Source organism: Hemiscyllium ocellatum, chromosome 32 (genome assembly GCF_020745735.1).
Source record: "Hemiscyllium ocellatum isolate sHemOce1 chromosome 32, sHemOce1.pat.X.cur, whole genome shotgun sequence".
Classification (NCBI taxonomy): domain Eukaryota; kingdom Metazoa; phylum Chordata; class Chondrichthyes; order Orectolobiformes; family Hemiscylliidae; genus Hemiscyllium; species Hemiscyllium ocellatum.
In genome coordinates, this window is record NC_083432.1 from 37,487,458 (window position 1) to 37,504,106 (window position 16,649).

Here is a 16,649-nt window from a genome sequence, read left to right on the forward strand (position 1 = left end):
TACAGTACAAATATCGTTTGAAGTTTGAAAGTTTTATGAAAGTTAATGCTAAGTAACTGTGCACAGGTTGAGCCATTAATAAAAGTATTCAGAGATTGTAAAATTGTAAAATAATGGGCCACTTTGGTAACAGACTGCAGTGAAACACACGCTCAAAACAAATAAACTAATAGCTCTGCAGGGGATAAAATTAGAAATGTAATAGATTTCGCAACTAATTGGCCAGATTCTCAACTTCACACCAGTGTAGTCCCCTGCTGCTTCATTTACAAGAATCTAATTTCTTGAAAGTTAATGCCACTCCTCTCATCTGTGCTGAATAGATTCCAGAAGATGCTGGAATTTGCCTGTGGGTGTCACTGAGTCAATTCATTCTTGTTTCAAACCAACACGATGAGACATTCATTTCCTTTCAGCCGATGTGTAATAAACCCAGCAAAGGAAGCAAGGTGGAGGGTCTGCCCCGTCTGCATCAATGGAGCTGAGGTGGAGAGGGTCAACATCGTCATGTTCGTAGGAGTGACGATCACCAACAATTTATCCTGGTCCACCCACATTGACGCAATGGCCAAGAAAGCACAACAACACCTCCACATCCTCTGGAACTAAGGAAATTCAGGATGTCCACAATGACTCTTAACAATTTTTATAGATGTACCATAGAAAACGCTCTAGCCAAATGTATCGTGGCTTGGTACGGTAACTGTTCTGCCCGGGACCGTAAGAAACAACAGAGAGTTGTAAACACAGTAAATTTCAAATTTAGTGTTGATCTCACTCTTTGTGCACCTTGTCTGCAGCTGCAACATTGAATTTCTTACTCTGTTTTATCAACCTAATGCACTTTGTATGGCATGATCTAAATATGTTTAGCTTATTCTGGAAATGTCTGGATTCCTGGCAGTAGAATATATAAGGTGTGAGCTCAGAGTGCTGCAGCAGATCAGAGACTGAAGACTGGGAGTTCACATCAGTCAGTTTGAGGGAAGTGAGAGAAGAGGCAGAGACAATGCTGAGCTATCGGGCTTTCCACCCTTCACGTCTGTGCCAGCAGCCTGTATACACACTGGCGCCTGTTTCACACAGGCTCTGGGAACCACTTGAATGTAACATGTGGGAACAGGTGGAAGAAGCGAGAAAGGGCATGAACTTCATCAATCGAGTTCTTGAGGATCTGACAGCAGAATGTTTTGCAGAAGTACCAAGAACTCGAGACAACAAATCTGATGCTAATGGAGAAGGTAAAAGACAATCCGAGGACAAGGATGGAGATGGCTTTTCTGTGTCCCTGAATGTCCAGCACTTCCCCCCAGAAGACCTGAGGGTGAAAGTATTTGGAAGAAAAGTGCTGGTGACAGGAAAACACGAGAAGAAATGTGATGATGGCAGCGGCTGTTACAGCTACAAATATGAAGAGTTCAGGAGAGAATTCCAGCTGCCAGAGGATGTCGATGCTGAAGCTCTTCGATGCTGTTTGTCACAGGACGGTCAGTTAAAGGTTCAAGCCCCGCGCCTGGCACTGCCAGCTGTGAATGAACGGACCGTCCCCATCAACATCACCTCGGAGACAACAACCACTCCCCGGCTCAATCCTGACCAAGAGGCAGGGAAACAGGAGAGTGGGAAGTCTGTGGGGATCAAGAAAGAGATAGGAAAAATGGGCATTTAACACCAATTTACCATGAATTTTAAAAATGTGCGAACATTGTAATGTTGAATCTTATTTCTTGTTTTCCTAACCTTAGGGAATTGTTCGCTCTCCTGTTATTTACATATGTGATAAAAATAAACAAAATAAAATAAATGCATGATTGAAATAAAAGTTTTGAGACGGTAATATGGATTTGTTTTGCCCATGAGATGAAACAAAAATATTCTGCAACGTAAAGTGTCAGCATTCGCTTCCATTCCGTCCCAGTAACAGGGCTCATTTAATGTGACCCAACTCAGAAAGCTCAAAATAGAAACATACAGCCAAACAGACCCTTCAGTCCAACCCATCCATGCCAACGCATAATCCCAAACTAAATTCCTCCCACCTGCCTTTACTTGGCCTTTTTCTCTCCAAACATTGTACGTGAAAACCACTCTCTGTGTAAAAACATTGCCCTTCATGTCCTTTTGTTACATTTTTCTCATTTCACCTTAAAAATATATCCCCTAGTCTTGAAACCCCCCACCCTATAGAAAATAAACTCTATGTGTGAAAATCTGCTTCTAATGAAGCTGCCGCGCTCCAACACTTTTAAAACCCATTGCCATTGATGGGCTTTGATAAGTGATTTTTAGAGGATGCAATGGCCTGGTGCCATTATCATTGGACTGTTAATTCCCGGGTCAATCCTGACCAAGACCAGGCAATGTTCTGGGAACCCAGGTTTGAACCCTCCCATGGCAGGTAGTAGTATTTTAATTCAATGAAAAGTCTTGAATTAACAGTGTAACGATGACAATGAATTCACTTTGCTGATTATCAGAAAAACCCATCTGGTTCACTAATGTCCTTTAGGGAAGGCAGCTGCCATCTTTAGCTGGTTTGGCCTGTATATGGCTCTTAACTGCCCCCTGGGGAATTAAGAGCCAGCAAGACCCTCATTCTGTGAAAGAACAATAGAAATTGACCAATAAAGCTATTGACAAAATGTCATAGAATCACACAAAACAGACCCTTCAGTCCAACTAGTCCACTCTAACCATGTTCTCAAACTAAACTGGTCCCACTTGCCTGCATTTACTTCATTTCATTCCAAACCTTTCTTATTCATGTTTATCCAAATGTCTTTTAAATGTTGTAATTGTACTTGTCTCTACCACTTCCTCTGGGAAGGAGAAAGTGAGGACTGCAGATGCTGGAGATTAGAGCTGAAAATGTGTTGCCTGAAAAGCACAGCAGATCAGGCAGCATCCAAGGAGCAGAGAATCGACGTTTCAGGCATGAGCCCTACTTCAGGAATGAGGAAAGTTTCCTCATGAGGGACTTTCCTCATTCCTGAAGAAGGGCTCATGCCCAAAACGTCAATTCTCCTGCTCCTTGGATGCTGCCTGATCTGCTGCGCTTTTCCAGCAACACATTTTCAGCTCTACCACTTCCTCTTGCAATGTAGAATCAGGCAGGAGAACAGAATGCCACTAGGGTATGCAAGATTAATGCTTTGAAAAATGAATCCCATTCATCCAAGATTTCTGTTCTTATCCCAAAGTGAAACAAAGTATTCCTGCAATAATTTTTCAAAAGGTGTCTTTCAATCAGCTCCATAATTTTACATTTTCTATTGTAGTAAACAAAAAGAGCCCATAAACAAATTTTTGTTTTTTTTTCACATTCAGTCATTGGACATAGGAGTGTCTGGCTGACCAGCATTTATTACCCATCCCTAGTTGCCCTTGAGAAGGTGGTGGTGAGTTGCTTTCTTGAATCACTGCAGTCCATGTGCAGTAGGTTAACCCACAATGCCTTTGAAGAGGGACTTACAGGATTTTGACCCAGTGACAGTCAAAGAACAGCGATAAGCTTCCAAGTTAGTATGGCGAGTGGCATGGATGGAAACATTCAGGTGGCAGTGTTCACAAGTACCTTCTGCCTTTGTCCTTCTGGATGGTGATGGGTTTGGAAGGTGGTGAATTTCTTCAGTGCAACTTGTAGATGACATAAAGAAAAGAAATGCATTTACTGAAAATCAGGAACCAAATCAGGAATTGTTAGAAAAACTCAGCACATTAGGCAGTATCTGTAAAGAGAAAGCAGAGTTATGTTTTGGGTGCAGTGACACTTCTTCAGAATATATATGTGAGAGAAAGAGTGGGGCAGGGGAAAAGAGTAAATGATAGATGGAGATGAATCCCAAGAGAGAAAAACAGTTGTTGTTTGTGGTCACAGCCCATGTGATGTCAAAGCCTGGTGTATAGAGTTTGGGGTGAGGGCATGGGAGAAGGTGTTCAGGCCTTAAAATGATTAAGCTTGCATTCCCAAATTGGTCATGAAATTCCGTGTCCTTGCCACTCTCATTACATTTTTCAGATGGTGTTCAACAAGGAGGAGAAGCAATTCATCATTCAAGGAATGGAGTGAGGTGGTATGTGGTAACCAACAGGAGGTTTTTTGCCAACATTTAACTTGATGGTATCAGACTTCATGCTGTCCAGAGTCAATGTTGAGGACTTCCAAGGCATCTCCCTCTCAATTGTATACCATTGTGCCGCTCCTTCTGTTGGGTTTGTCACTCCAGTAGGACAGGACATACCGAAGAATATTGATGGGAATGTTTGGTCCATTGTAAGGTCCCATTCTGTGAGTATGATTATGTCAGGCTGTGTTGATTAATCTGTGAGACAGCCCCAAGATGTTAATAAGGAGGACTTTGCAGGGTTGACGTTGTTGTTGTTTCTGGTGCCTAAGTTGATGCCAGGTAGTCTTTATAGCTTCTTTCCTTTCCTTAGACATTTTCAGAGTTTGATAAGCCATTTAAGAAGGCAATTAAGAGTCAGCAGTGTTTTATGGGTTTGGAGTCACCTGTAGGCTAGAGCAGATAAAGACTGTGGACCTAATCCTCTGAGGGACATTAGTGAACCAGATGGATTTTTCTGACAATCAACAATGACTTTACGGTCACCATAAGGCTTTTAATTATAGTTTTTTATTGACTTCATTGATTCAAACCCAGGTGCCCAGAACAACACCCAGGTTTCTGTGTTACTCGACTAGCAACAATGCCAATACCCAAAGGCATTCCTCTGAATGGTGTTTCGATTGAGAATAATCAGTTTTTGATGACATTGTTGCATTGCTAAAGAAAAATGACTGCAGATGCTGGAAATCAGAAACAAACAGAAATTGCTGGCAAACTCAGCAGGTCTAGCAGTTCTGAATCACACTGAGCCTGAAATATCAACTCTGCTTTCACTCCACAGATGCTGGCAAACCTGCTGGGTTTTCCCAGCAATTTCTGTTTTGGTGCATTGCTATATTATTTAGAGTTATAGAGTCATACAGCATGGAAACAGACCCTTCAGCCTAACTCATCCACACTGACAGGTTTCCTCAAATGAACTAGTCCTATTTGCCTGTATTTTTAAAATGTTGTAATTGTACCTGCATCCATCACTTTCCCTGGCACTCAACTGCATGCACGCATCACCCTCTATGTGAAAAAGTTGGCCCTCAGGTCCCCTTTAAATTTTACCCACTCACCTTAAATCAAAGCCATTTAGTTTTGGACTCCCTTATCATGGGGAAAAGACCTTGGCTATTCATCTTATACCCCTCATGATTTTACAAACCTCTATAAGGTCAACCCTCAACCTTCTCACCTTCAGAGAAAAAAATCATACCCAACCAGACTCTCCTTATGACGCAAGCCCTTCAGACTCGATAATACACTTGAAAATCATTTTTGCACCCTTTCTAGTTTAACAACATCATTTCTACAGCAAGGCGACCAGAATTGTATGTAGTATTCCAAATGTTGCCTCACCAATGTCTTGTAATGTGACATCCCAACTCTTGTATTCAGTGCTATAACTGACGAAGGCACCATTCCATTCTAATCTTAGATAACCCTCGTCACTGTCCACTATACAGCCAATTTTGGCATCATCTGCAAATTTATTACCATGCCTCCTACACTCTCATCTAAATTGTTGCTATAAATGACAAACAACAGTGGACTCTGCACCTATCCTTGTGGCACTGGCCTCTAGTTTGAACAACAAGCCACTATCACTATCCTCTGTCACTTACACGTCTCCCTGGATCCCATCTGATCTAACCTTGTTAACCAGTCTACCATGTGGAGCCTCGTCGAAGGCCTTGCTGAAGTCCCTATAAACAACATGTACTGCTCTGCCTTCATCCATCTTTATGGTCACCTCTACAAAAACAAACTCAGTCACGTTTGTGAGAGATTTTCCAAGAAAATAGGAACTAGTTGTAATGTGAGTTTACATCCAGAGTTCTACATTTACTACAATAGATCGTAAGCAGCAATGTAACAGTTTACTAACCATATTCAGAAAGACTTAAAATAACATCGAAAATGACTCTAAAAGAACCATCACTGAATTTGAAGCAGCAGAAGTTATAAAAGAAAACATGTAGCAATGTTTAACGTTTCTATTAATTAATTCATTAGTATTACTTTTGATACAAAAATCACAAATTTATAATTGCTAAATGAGTTTCCATTACACATGAATCTACTATGAACTTCAGTACAACTCTTTCCTCTCTATCATGAAATGGTGACAGGATAGTGAACTATTTTCCAGCCTTAGTATTAGTTCAGTCTAAATGTTTTCATTTGTGCACCATTTGATATAGGAGAGGGAGAGAAGGTGAGGAAGGGAGAACAGCCTAGCAGACATCACAGACTGGGGTGGGAGAGATTGGTAGCGGGAGCATGCATCATCTCCAAGATGTCACTCATTTTATTGCTACAGAAAGACACAGACATTAAAGATACAGGATCAGTGATATTATTTAGGTGAAATGCTAAAACTTGCATATGGTGCAAATATCTTCACTTTTCCGCATGCTGGTTTTTCTATTAAATAGCTAATGTCAATTAAAGTGATTCCTACTTTAGGGTGTAGGTGTGCTCACTGAGCTGTAGGTTTGATTTCTGGACGTTTCATTACCTGGCTAGGTAACATCATCAGTGGCGACCTCCAAGTGAAGTGAAGCTGTTGTCTCCTGCTTTCTATTTATATCTTTCTCCTGGATGGGGTTCCTGGGGCTTGTGGTGATGTCATTTCCTGTTCATTTTCTGAGGGGTTGATAGATGGCATCTAGATCTATGTGTTTGTTTATGGCGTTGTGGTTGGAGTGCCAGGACTCTAGGAATTCTCTGGCATGTCTTTGCTTAGCCTGTCCCAGGATAGATGTGTTGTCCCAGGCAAAATGGTGGCTTTTTTCATCCGTGTGTAGGGCTATGAGGGAGAGGGGGTCGTGTCTTTTTGTGGCTAGCTGGTGTTCATGTATCCTGGTGGCTAACTTTCTTCCTGTTTGTCCTACATAGTGTTTGTGGCAGTCCTTGCATGGAATTTTATAGATGACTTTGGCTTTGTCCATGGATTGTACCGGGTCTTTTAAATTTGTTAGTTTTTGTTTGAGAGTGTTGGTGGGTTTGTGTGCTAAGAGGATTCTGAGGAGTCTCAGTAGTCTGGCTGTCATTTCTGGCTGGTGAAGAAAAACACCATTTCGACTGGGACAACACATCTATCCTGGGACAGGCTAAGCAAAGACATGCCAGAGAATTCCTAGAGGCCTGGCACTCCAACCACAATGCCATAAACAAACACATAGATCTAGATGCCATCTATCAACCCCTCAGAAAACGAACAGGAAATGACATCACCACAAACCCCAGGAACCCCATCCAGGACAAACATATAGATTAAAAGCAGGAGACAACAGCTTCGCTTCACTTGGAGGTTGCCATTGATGATGTTACCTGGCCAGGTAATGAAATGTCTGGATATCAAACCTATAACTCAGTGAGCAAACCTACACCCTAAACCTCAACCTGAGCTACAAACCTTCACAAACCTTGCGTGATTCCTACTATTCAGTAAGTGAGTGGTATACAGGCTGGAATCTGTGCTGGACCAGGTGGTGTTGCAGCTCATTGTGAACCTGTACAAACATCTGCTGGTCCAGAGCGATCCTCGAATGTGCTGTACTGGATCTTCAAGAGAATTTCATGACTGCTAGGACTGAATCAGACTTTGGTAGATATTGACGTACTGAATTCATTCTCTGGGTTGTAAATTTATTGATGTTTAAATATGTCTTTTGGAAAATGAGAATAATGCGGTCAGCTTTTCAGTGATGTATCAGATTTGTTTTGATCAAGTAAGAAGGCAGAATCATCATAGTTAGTTTTCAAAAGTATTTATTGTGCCGAAATGCATACATAAATAGTTCCTATGAATGCTGATAACAGAAAAATACAGAACGACAAGCAATTAATATTCGGCAATACATATTCACTTCAAATCCTCAGAAATGTAGTTCTACAAATGAGAAATTATTTTAACTTAAAGAGTTTGCTATAAATGAGTGATTTGTGGCCAACTATTTTTCAGCTTTCTTCATCCCCACATCCTTCCCACTCTCCTGTTTCTCTGTCTCTTGGTCAGGATTGAGCCGGGGAGTGGTTGTTGTCTCCGAGGTGATGTTGATGGGGACGGTCCGTTCATTCACAACTGGCAGTGCCAGGCGCGGGGCTTGAACCTTTAACTGACCGTCCTGTGACAAACAGCATCGAAGAGCTTCAGCATCGACATCCTCTGGCAGCTGGAATTCTCTCCTGAACTCTTCATATTTGTAGCTGTAACAGCCGCTGCCATCATCACATTTCTTCTCGTGTTTTCCTGTCACCAGCACTTTTCTTCCAATTACTTTCACACTCAGGTCTTCTGGGGGGAAGTGCTGGACATTCAGGGACACAGAAAAGCCATCTCCATCCTTGTCCTCGGATTGTCTTTTACCTTCTCCACTAGCATCAGATTTGTTGTCTCGGGTTCTTGGTATTTCCCCAAAACATTCTGCTGTCAGATCCTCAAGAACTCGATTGATGATGTTCATGCCCTTTCTCGCTTCTTCCACCTGTTCCCACATGTTACATTCAAGTGGTTCCCAGAGCCTGTGTGAAACAGGCGCCAGTGTGTATACAGGCCGCTGGCACAGACGTGAAGGGTGGAAAGCCCGATAGCTCAGCATTGTCTCTGCCTCTTCTCTCACTTCCCTCAAACTGACTGATGTGAACTCCCAGTCTTCAGTCTCTGATCTGCTGCAGCACTCTGAGCTCACACCTTATATATTCTACTGCCAGGAATCCAGACATTTCCAGAATGTCCTCAGGTTTGCTGGGTTTATCACGTGAGCTGAAAATACACAACGTCACATCTCAGCCTTACTTTAAACAAGAATGACACGACTCAGTGACACCCACTGGAGGGCATCCACAGACTTCTGGAATATACTCAGACAGTGACATCATAGATGGGAGAAGCAATGTTAATGATTGACAGCTGAGCAGAAGGCTGAGTCTGTGCAGGAAAGTGAGAGTTTGTTCAAATACAGAGGAGATTAATTTATTGAACTAACAACTCATGACAAGCAGGAATGACGAGGCAGTGTTTGGTTTTTCTAACATTCCTGTTTTCTGTGATTTCTTGATATGACAGTGATATTGATCTGTTTCAGATGGAAGGAATTATAAATGAGTTTTATTTAAGTTCAGTAAAGTCTTGATTGCCTGCAGACAATTACCTTGTTTGTGATAGTGATGACGTTTGTAAGAAAATGAAATAGATCGAAATGAAGCTATGTCCTTTCATATTATAAAACCCTGTTGAGAATCATGGGTTTAACACAGGATTTCCAATTATAGAAATTGAAGAATGCGCAAAAAAATGCTTCAGATTGAGCCAGCAACAAACAGGGCCATTCAGCCCAGCAAGCTAGTATCATTCCTTTGGAAGTACAATCAAATTACTTGCTCCTCCCATGCTCTTTTCCCAAACTCTGTAAACTCTGTTTTAGCCAGTGTTTGTACAATTGCAGTTTGTGAGTTGCTTTTCAATCTGCTCAGGAGAATTGTCTTCTTTTGGAGGATTATCAGTTTGAATTCTCTTCTCCAATGATCAGTGGAGGTGACAACATTGAATGCATTTGAGGCTTTATACATATTATTGTTTAAATGAGGAGTGATCAGTTATCTAGGAGGCAGGATTGCAGTGTTCTGCCCATCATTAACTCATTGCTGACTTTATGGAATACAGAAATGTGTTTGACGGGTGGAATGGCCTACTGATTAGATTAGATTACTTACAGTGTGGAAACAGGCCCTTCGGCCCAACAAGTCCACACCGACCCGCCGAAGCGCAACCCACCCATACCCCTACATTTACCCCTTACCTAACACTAGGGGCAATTTAGCATGGCCAAATCACCTGACCCGCACATCTTTGGACTGTGGGAGGAAACCGGAGCACCCGGAGGAAACCCACGCAGACACGGGGAGAACGTGCAAACTCCACACAGTCAGTCGCCTGAGTCGGGAATTGAACCCAGGTCTCGAGTGCTATGAGGCAGCAGTGCTAACCACTGTGCCACCGTGCCGCCCAAAATAAAAACGCCGGGCAGCGCCCGTAGTTAACTGGACGCGAACTCGCGGCCAGAAGGATTTGAGTGAAATCGAAGTAACTACTGAGCTAAAGCCAGCGCCATAATGTTCATAATAGCATAAGAACGTAAGAACTTGGAGCAGGAGTAGGCCATCTGGCCCTTGCAGCCTGCTCTGCCATTCAATAAAATCATGGCTCATCTTTTCGGGCCCTCAGCTCCATGTACCTGCCCTCTCACTGTAATCTTCAATACCTTCAATGTTCAAAAAAAAGGTCCATGTCCTCTTGTTGCAGTTTCACGTGCCAGTCGAAATATCCCCACGACATCTATCCTGTGTATTCCCTTCATAATTTTATATGTCTCTCTAAAATCACCCCTGATTCTTACAAATTCCAATGAATATAATCGCATTCTACTCAGTTTCTCCTCATACGTCAACCCTCTCAAATCTGGAATCAACCTCATGAAGCTTTCTCAAGTAAGAGACCAAACCTGCACGCAGTACTCCAGATGTGGCCTCACCAGCACCCCATACAGCTGCAACATAACCTCACTGCTTTTAAACTCAATTTCTTTCGCATTGTAGGACAACATTCCATTTGCCTTCCTAATTACGTGTTGTACCTGCATACGAACCTTCTACGATTCATTAAAAAGGATGACCAGGTCCCTCTGCATAGCAGCACGCTGCAATGTTTACCTTTCAAGTAATAGTCCTTTTCACGGTTGCTCCTACCTAAATGGATGATTTCACATTTATTAACATTGTATTCCATCTGCCAGATCTTTACCTACTCACTTGAAATATTTATGTTCCTCTGCAAAGTTTCCCAGTCCACCATACACTTTGCTGTGCCATTCGTCTTAGTGTCATCTGCAAACTTTGAGACATTCCACACGTCCCCAACTCAAAACAACTATGTAAATTGTGAATAACTGTGGTCCCAACACTGTCCCTATTCTTGATGATGAAGTGTATATTATCATTAAGATTATTGAAACACAAACTACATAAACGTTGCTACTGATGCAAGTAACTTCAAAATTCTTCCCCGATGAGTACAATGATCAATTAACCACAATGAAAGTGTTTCCCACCGTTCAATAAATGAGTGGTGGACAGACTGGTGTCTGAGTTGGACGACAACCTGGTGTTGCTCATGATAGTGACGCTGCAGGGATTATCCCTGAGACTGAGGTGTACACAATTATTTCAGCACAGTCTCTTCACAGTAGCTTGACATTTTGACAGACCTGAACTCAGACTTAGGCAGATCATGACCACCTGATTTTGTTTCTGTCTTTTAAATTAATCCAAGTAAAAAAGGCTTCTTTAGCTTAATTGAGAGAAATGTAAGTTCGAGTGACATATCAGTTTTCTTTTTATCAAGTAAATAGGCAGAATCATTATAATTAAATTTCAAAGGTATTTATTCTTCCAATATACATACAGAAATAAACCACATGAACAGTGATAATAGCAGTGCACAGGTTTCCACGTTGAAAACTATTAACTGGACAACAATGTCTCTTTATCCGATATTCACAGAAATTCTTTGCTGCTTTTGAACAATTATTATAATGTCATAAGTTCATTGTAACAAAGTCTTAACTGGACATCTGTTCTTCAGCTTTCTTCATCCCCACATCCTTCCCACTCTCCTGTTTCTCTGTCTCTTGGTCAGGATTGAGCCGGGGTGTGGTTGTTGTCTCCGAGGTGATGTTGATGGGGAAGGTCCGTTCATTCACAGCTGGCAGTGCCAGGCGTGGGGCTTGGACTTTTAACTGACCGTCCTGTGACAAACAGCATCGAAGAGCTTCAGCATCAACATCCTCTGGCAGCTGGAATTCTCTCCTGAACTCTTCATATTTGTAGCTGTAACAGCCGCTGCCATCATCACATTTCTTCTCATGTTTTCCTGTCACCAGCACTTTTCTTCCAAATACTTTCACCCTCAGGTCTTCTGGGGGGAAGTGCTGGACATTCAGAGACACAGAAAAGCGATTTCCCTCCTTGTCCTCGGATTGTCTTTTACCTTCTCCATTAGCATCAGATTTGTTGTCTCGAGTTCTTGGTATTTCCCCAAAACATTCTGCTGTCAGATCCTCAAGAACTCGATTGATGAAGTCCATGCCCTTTCTCGCTTCTTCCACCTGTTCCCACATGTTACATTCAAGTGGTTCCCAGAGCCTGTGTGAAACAGGCGCCAGTGTGTATACAGGCTGCTGGCACAGACGTGAAGGGTGGAAAGCCCGATATCTCAGCATTGTCTCTGCCTCTTCTCTCACTTCCCTCAAACTGACTGATGTGAACTCCCAGTCTTCAGTCTCTGATCTGCTGCAGCACTCTGAGCTCACACCTTATATATTCTACTGCCAGGAATCCAGACATTTCCAGAATGTCCTCAGGTTTGCTGGGTTTATCACGTGAGCTGAAAATACACGACGTCACATCTCAGCCTTACTTTAAACAAGAATGACTCGACTCAGTGACACCCACTGGAGGGCATCCACAGACTTCTGGAATGTACTCAGACAGTGACATCATAGATGGGAGGGGCAATGTTAATGATTGGCAGCTGAGCAGAAGGCTGAGTCTGTGCAGGAAAGTGAGGGTTTGTTCAAACACAGAGGAGATTAATTTATTGAAATAACAACTCATGACAAACAGGAATGACGAGGCAGTGTTTGGTTTTTCTAACATTCCAGTTTTCAGTGATTTTGTTGATATGAATGTGATATTGATCTGTTTCAGATCAAAGGAATTGTAAATGAGATTTACTTAAGATCAGTAAAGTCTGGATTGCCTGCAGACAATTACCTTGTTTGTGATAATGATAGCATATATTAGAAAATGAAACAGCTCAAAATGAATCTGTCTCTTTTTGTATTATAAAAAGCCGTTGCAAATGAGGGTTTGGTACAGGACTTCCAGTTACTGCATAGAAAATGAAGAATGTGCAAAAATGGTTCAGCTCGACCCAGCAACAAACAAGGCCATTCGGTCCACCAGGCCGGTGTCATCCCTTTGGAAGCACTATCCAATTACTCACATCTCCCATGACCTTTAACCAAACTCTGCAAGCTCTGTTTCCGCAAGTGTATGTACAATATCAGTTTGTGAGAGGCCTTTGAATCTGCTCCCTCTTCACATTAACATTGTCCTTTCCAGTGACATCAGACAGAAGTCCTAGAATGGGGGGATTAGTTTAAAAATAAGGTCCTGCCATCGTAGTTACATATCACTAGAATTGTATTCTTTTGGGGGTTATCAGTTTAAATTCTCTTCCGCAGTGATCAGTGGAGGCTACAGCATTGAATGCATTTGAGGCTTTGTACAGATTGTTGTTTAAATAAGGAGTGATCAGTTATCTGGGAGACAGGATTGCAGTGTTCTGTCCACCATTAAATCTTTGTTGACCTTATGGAATACAGAAGCGTGTTTGATGGGTGGAATGGCCTACTGATGTACATAATAGCATAAGAACGTAAGACCTTGGAGCAGGAGTAGGCCATCTGGCCCTTCCAGCCTGCTCCATCACTCAATAAGGTCATGGTTGATCTTTTTCAGCCCTCAGCTCCAGCTACCTGCCCTCTCACTGTAACCCTTAATTCCTTCATTGTACAAAAAAATCTATCTTAACTTTAAAAACCTTTACTGAAGTCGCATCAATGACTTCAGTGAGCTGAGAATTCTATAGATTCAAAACCCTCTGGGTGAAGAAGTTAATTTTTAATTCTGCTCCCCCTAATTTTGCGTCTGTGTCCTCTTGTTGCAATTTCACCTGCCAGTGGAATTATTTTCTCTACATTTCTCTGATCTACTCCCTTCATAATATTACGTGTTTCTATAAGATCCCCCCTCATTCTTTTCAATTTCAATGAATATAATCCCATTCTACTCAGTCTCTCCTTATAAATCAATCCCCTCAACTCCAGAATCAATCGTGTGTAGCTCCTCTTCACTCTCTCTCATTCCAGTACATCCTTTCTCATGTAAGAGACCAAAAATGCACTCAATACTCCAGGTGTGGCCTCACGAGTACCCTATACAGTTGCAACATAGCGTTCCTGCTTTTCAACTCAATCATTTTTGCAATGAAAGACAACATTCTATTTGGGTTCCTAATTAGGTGTTGTACCACCAACCTTTGATGATTCATGCACACGGACACCCAGATCCCTCTGCATCGCCGCACGCTGCAACGTTTTACCATTCAAGTGATTGTCCTTTATATTGTTACTCTTACCTAAATGGTTGACCTCATATTTATTAACACTGCATTCTTTCTGCCAGAGCTTTACCTACTCACTTGAAATATCTCAGTTCCTCTGCAAAGTTTCATAGTCCACCACACACTTTGCTGTGCCACTCTGAAAACTTTGAGACATTACACGTGGTCCTCAACTCCAAATCATCTCTGTAAATTGTGATTGTGGTCCCAACACTTCCTATTTTTTACATTGAAGTGTGTAGTATCATTAATATTGTTGAAGCTGAAACTGACATATCTGTTGCTTCTGATGGAAGTAACTTCAACTTCTCTTTGAGAATTATGTAAGTTAGAGTGATACATCAGTTTCCTTTTTATCAAGTAAATAGGCACAATCATGATAATTAAATTTCAAAAGTATTTATTCTTCCAATATAAATTCAAAAATAAACCACAAGAACATTGATAACAGCACTTTACAGGTTTCCAAGTAGAAAACTATTAATTGGACAGCAATATCTCTTTATCTCACATTCACAGAAATTCATTGCTGCTTTTGAACAATTATTACATCTTCAGCTGTTCATTGTAACAGAGTCTTAACTGTTCATCTGTTCTTCAGCTTTCTTGTTCCCAACATCCTTCCCACTCTCCTGTTCCTCTGCCTCTTGGTCAGGATTGAGCCGGGGAGAGGTTGTTGTCTCCGTGGTGATGTTGATGGGGACGGTCCGTTCATTCACAGCTGGCAGTGCCAGGCGCGGGGCTTGAACCTTTAACTGACCGTCCTGTGACAAACAGCATCGAAGAGCTTCAGAATCGACATCCTCTGGCAGCTGGAATTCTCTCCTGAACTCTTCATATTTGTAGCTGTAACAGCCACTGCCATCATCACATTTCTTCTCGTGTTTTCCTGTCACCAGCACTTTTCTTCCAATTACTTTCACCCTCAGGTCTTCTGGGGGGAAGTGCTGGACATTCAGGGACACAGAAATGCCATCTCCATCCTTGTCCTCGGATTGTCTTTTTCCGTCTCCACGAGCATCAGATTTGTTGTCTTGAGTTCTTGGTATTTCCCCAAAACATTCTGCTGTCAGATCCTCAAGAACTCGATTGATGAAGTCCATGCCCTTTCTCGCTTCTTCCACCTGTTCCCACATGTTACATTCAAGTGGTTCCCAGAGCCTGTGTGAAACAGTCGCCAGTGTGTATACAGGCTGCTGGCACAGCCGTGAAGGGTGGAAAGCCCGATAGCTCAGCATTGTCTCTGCCTCTTCTCTCACTTCCCTCAAACTGACTGATGTGAACTCCCAGTCTTCAGTCTCTGATCTGCTGCAGCACTCTGAGCTCACACCTTATATATTCTACTGCCAGGAATCCAGACATTTCCAGAATGTCCTCAGGTTTGCTGGGTTTATCACGTGAGCTGAAAATACACAACGTCACATCTCAGCCTTACTTTAAACAAGAAAGACACGACTCAGTGACACCCACTGGAGGGCATCCACAGACTTCTGGAATGTACTCAGACAGTGACATCATAGATGGGAGGGGCAATGTTAATGATTGACAGCTGAGCAGAAGGCTGAGTCTGTGCAGGAAAGTGAGGGTTTGTTCAAACACAGAGGAGATTAATTTATTGAAATAACAACTCATGACAAACAGGAATGACGAGGCAGTGTTTGGTTTTTCTAACATTCCCGTTTTCAGTGACTTTCTTGGTATGAACGTGATATTGATCTGTTTCAGATGGAAGGAATTATAAATTAGTTTTATTTAGTAAAAAAAATCAACAACACCACGTTATAGTGCAATAGGTTTAATTGGGAGCACACTAGCTTTCGGAGTGACACTTCTTCGTCACAATCAACTGATGAAGGAGCGTCGGTCCCAAAGCTTGTGTGTTTCCTATTAAACCTGTTGGACTATAACCTGGTGTTGTGTGATTTTTAACTTTGTACACCCCAGTCCAAAACCGGCATCTCCAAATCATGAGTTTTATTTAAGTTCAGTGAAGTCTGGATTGCCTGCAGACTATTTCCTTGTTTATGATGATAACACATTTTAAAAAATGAGATACTTTGAAATGAAGCTGTGCCCTTTCATATTATGAAACCCCGTTGTGAATCTTGGGTTTGATATAATATTTCCAATTATAGAAAATGAAGAATGCGGAAAAATTGCTTTAGATCAACTCAGCAACAAACAAGGCCATTCGGTCCACCAGGCAGGTGTGATCCCTTTGGAAGCACTATCCAATTACCCGCATCTCCCATGGTCTTTTCCCGAACTCTGCAAATTCTGTTTTA

General features: G+C 42.0%; 4 protein-coding genes across 4 annotated transcripts; 1 reads left to right on the top strand and 3 right to left on the bottom strand.

Annotated features, from left to right (window-relative positions):
* Nucleotides 1-1,111: 1,111 nt before the first annotated feature.
* LOC132830947 (heat shock protein 30C-like) lies at nucleotides 1,112-1,669 on the top strand. Its single transcript, XM_060848910.1, has one exon. The coding sequence runs from the start codon at nucleotides 1,112-1,114 to the stop codon at nucleotides 1,667-1,669; it is 558 nt and encodes a 185-aa protein (XP_060704893.1).
* A 6,309-nt stretch (nucleotides 1,670-7,978) lies between these two features.
* On the bottom strand, nucleotides 7,979-8,871 carry LOC132830886 (heat shock protein 30C-like). Its single transcript, XM_060848806.1, has one exon. The coding sequence runs from the start codon at nucleotides 8,717-8,719 to the stop codon at nucleotides 8,072-8,074; it is 648 nt and encodes a 215-aa protein (XP_060704789.1). The 5' UTR covers nucleotides 8,720-8,871; the 3' UTR covers nucleotides 7,979-8,071.
* Nucleotides 8,872-11,624: 2,753 nt separating this feature from the next.
* LOC132830972 (heat shock protein 30C-like) lies at nucleotides 11,625-12,570 on the bottom strand. The gene has a single exon (XM_060848940.1). The coding sequence runs from the start codon at nucleotides 12,395-12,397 to the stop codon at nucleotides 11,738-11,740; it is 660 nt and encodes a 219-aa protein (XP_060704923.1). The 5' UTR covers nucleotides 12,398-12,570; the 3' UTR covers nucleotides 11,625-11,737.
* Nucleotides 12,571-14,855: 2,285 nt separating this feature from the next.
* Nucleotides 14,856-15,754, bottom strand: LOC132830944 (heat shock protein 30C-like). Its single transcript, XM_060848907.1, has one exon. It carries the CDS (start codon nucleotides 15,600-15,602, stop codon nucleotides 14,943-14,945), a length of 660 nt encoding a protein of 219 aa, XP_060704890.1. The 5' UTR covers nucleotides 15,603-15,754; the 3' UTR covers nucleotides 14,856-14,942.
* Between the last annotated feature and the right edge of the window lie 895 nt (nucleotides 15,755-16,649).

What these genes read in the sequence shown, in the direction of transcription:
- LOC132830947 (XM_060848910.1), top strand. Translation starts at nt 1,112, where the DNA reads ATGTGGGAACAGGTGGAAGAAGCGAGAAAGGGCATGAACTTCATCAAT.
- LOC132830886 (XM_060848806.1), bottom strand. Translation starts at nt 8,719, where the DNA reads ATGCTGAGCTATCGGGCTTTCCACCCTTCACGTCTGTGCCAGCGGCCT.
- LOC132830972 (XM_060848940.1), bottom strand. Translation starts at nt 12,397, where the DNA reads ATGCTGAGATATCGGGCTTTCCACCCTTCACGTCTGTGCCAGCAGCCT.
- LOC132830944 (XM_060848907.1), bottom strand. Translation starts at nt 15,602, where the DNA reads ATGCTGAGCTATCGGGCTTTCCACCCTTCACGGCTGTGCCAGCAGCCT.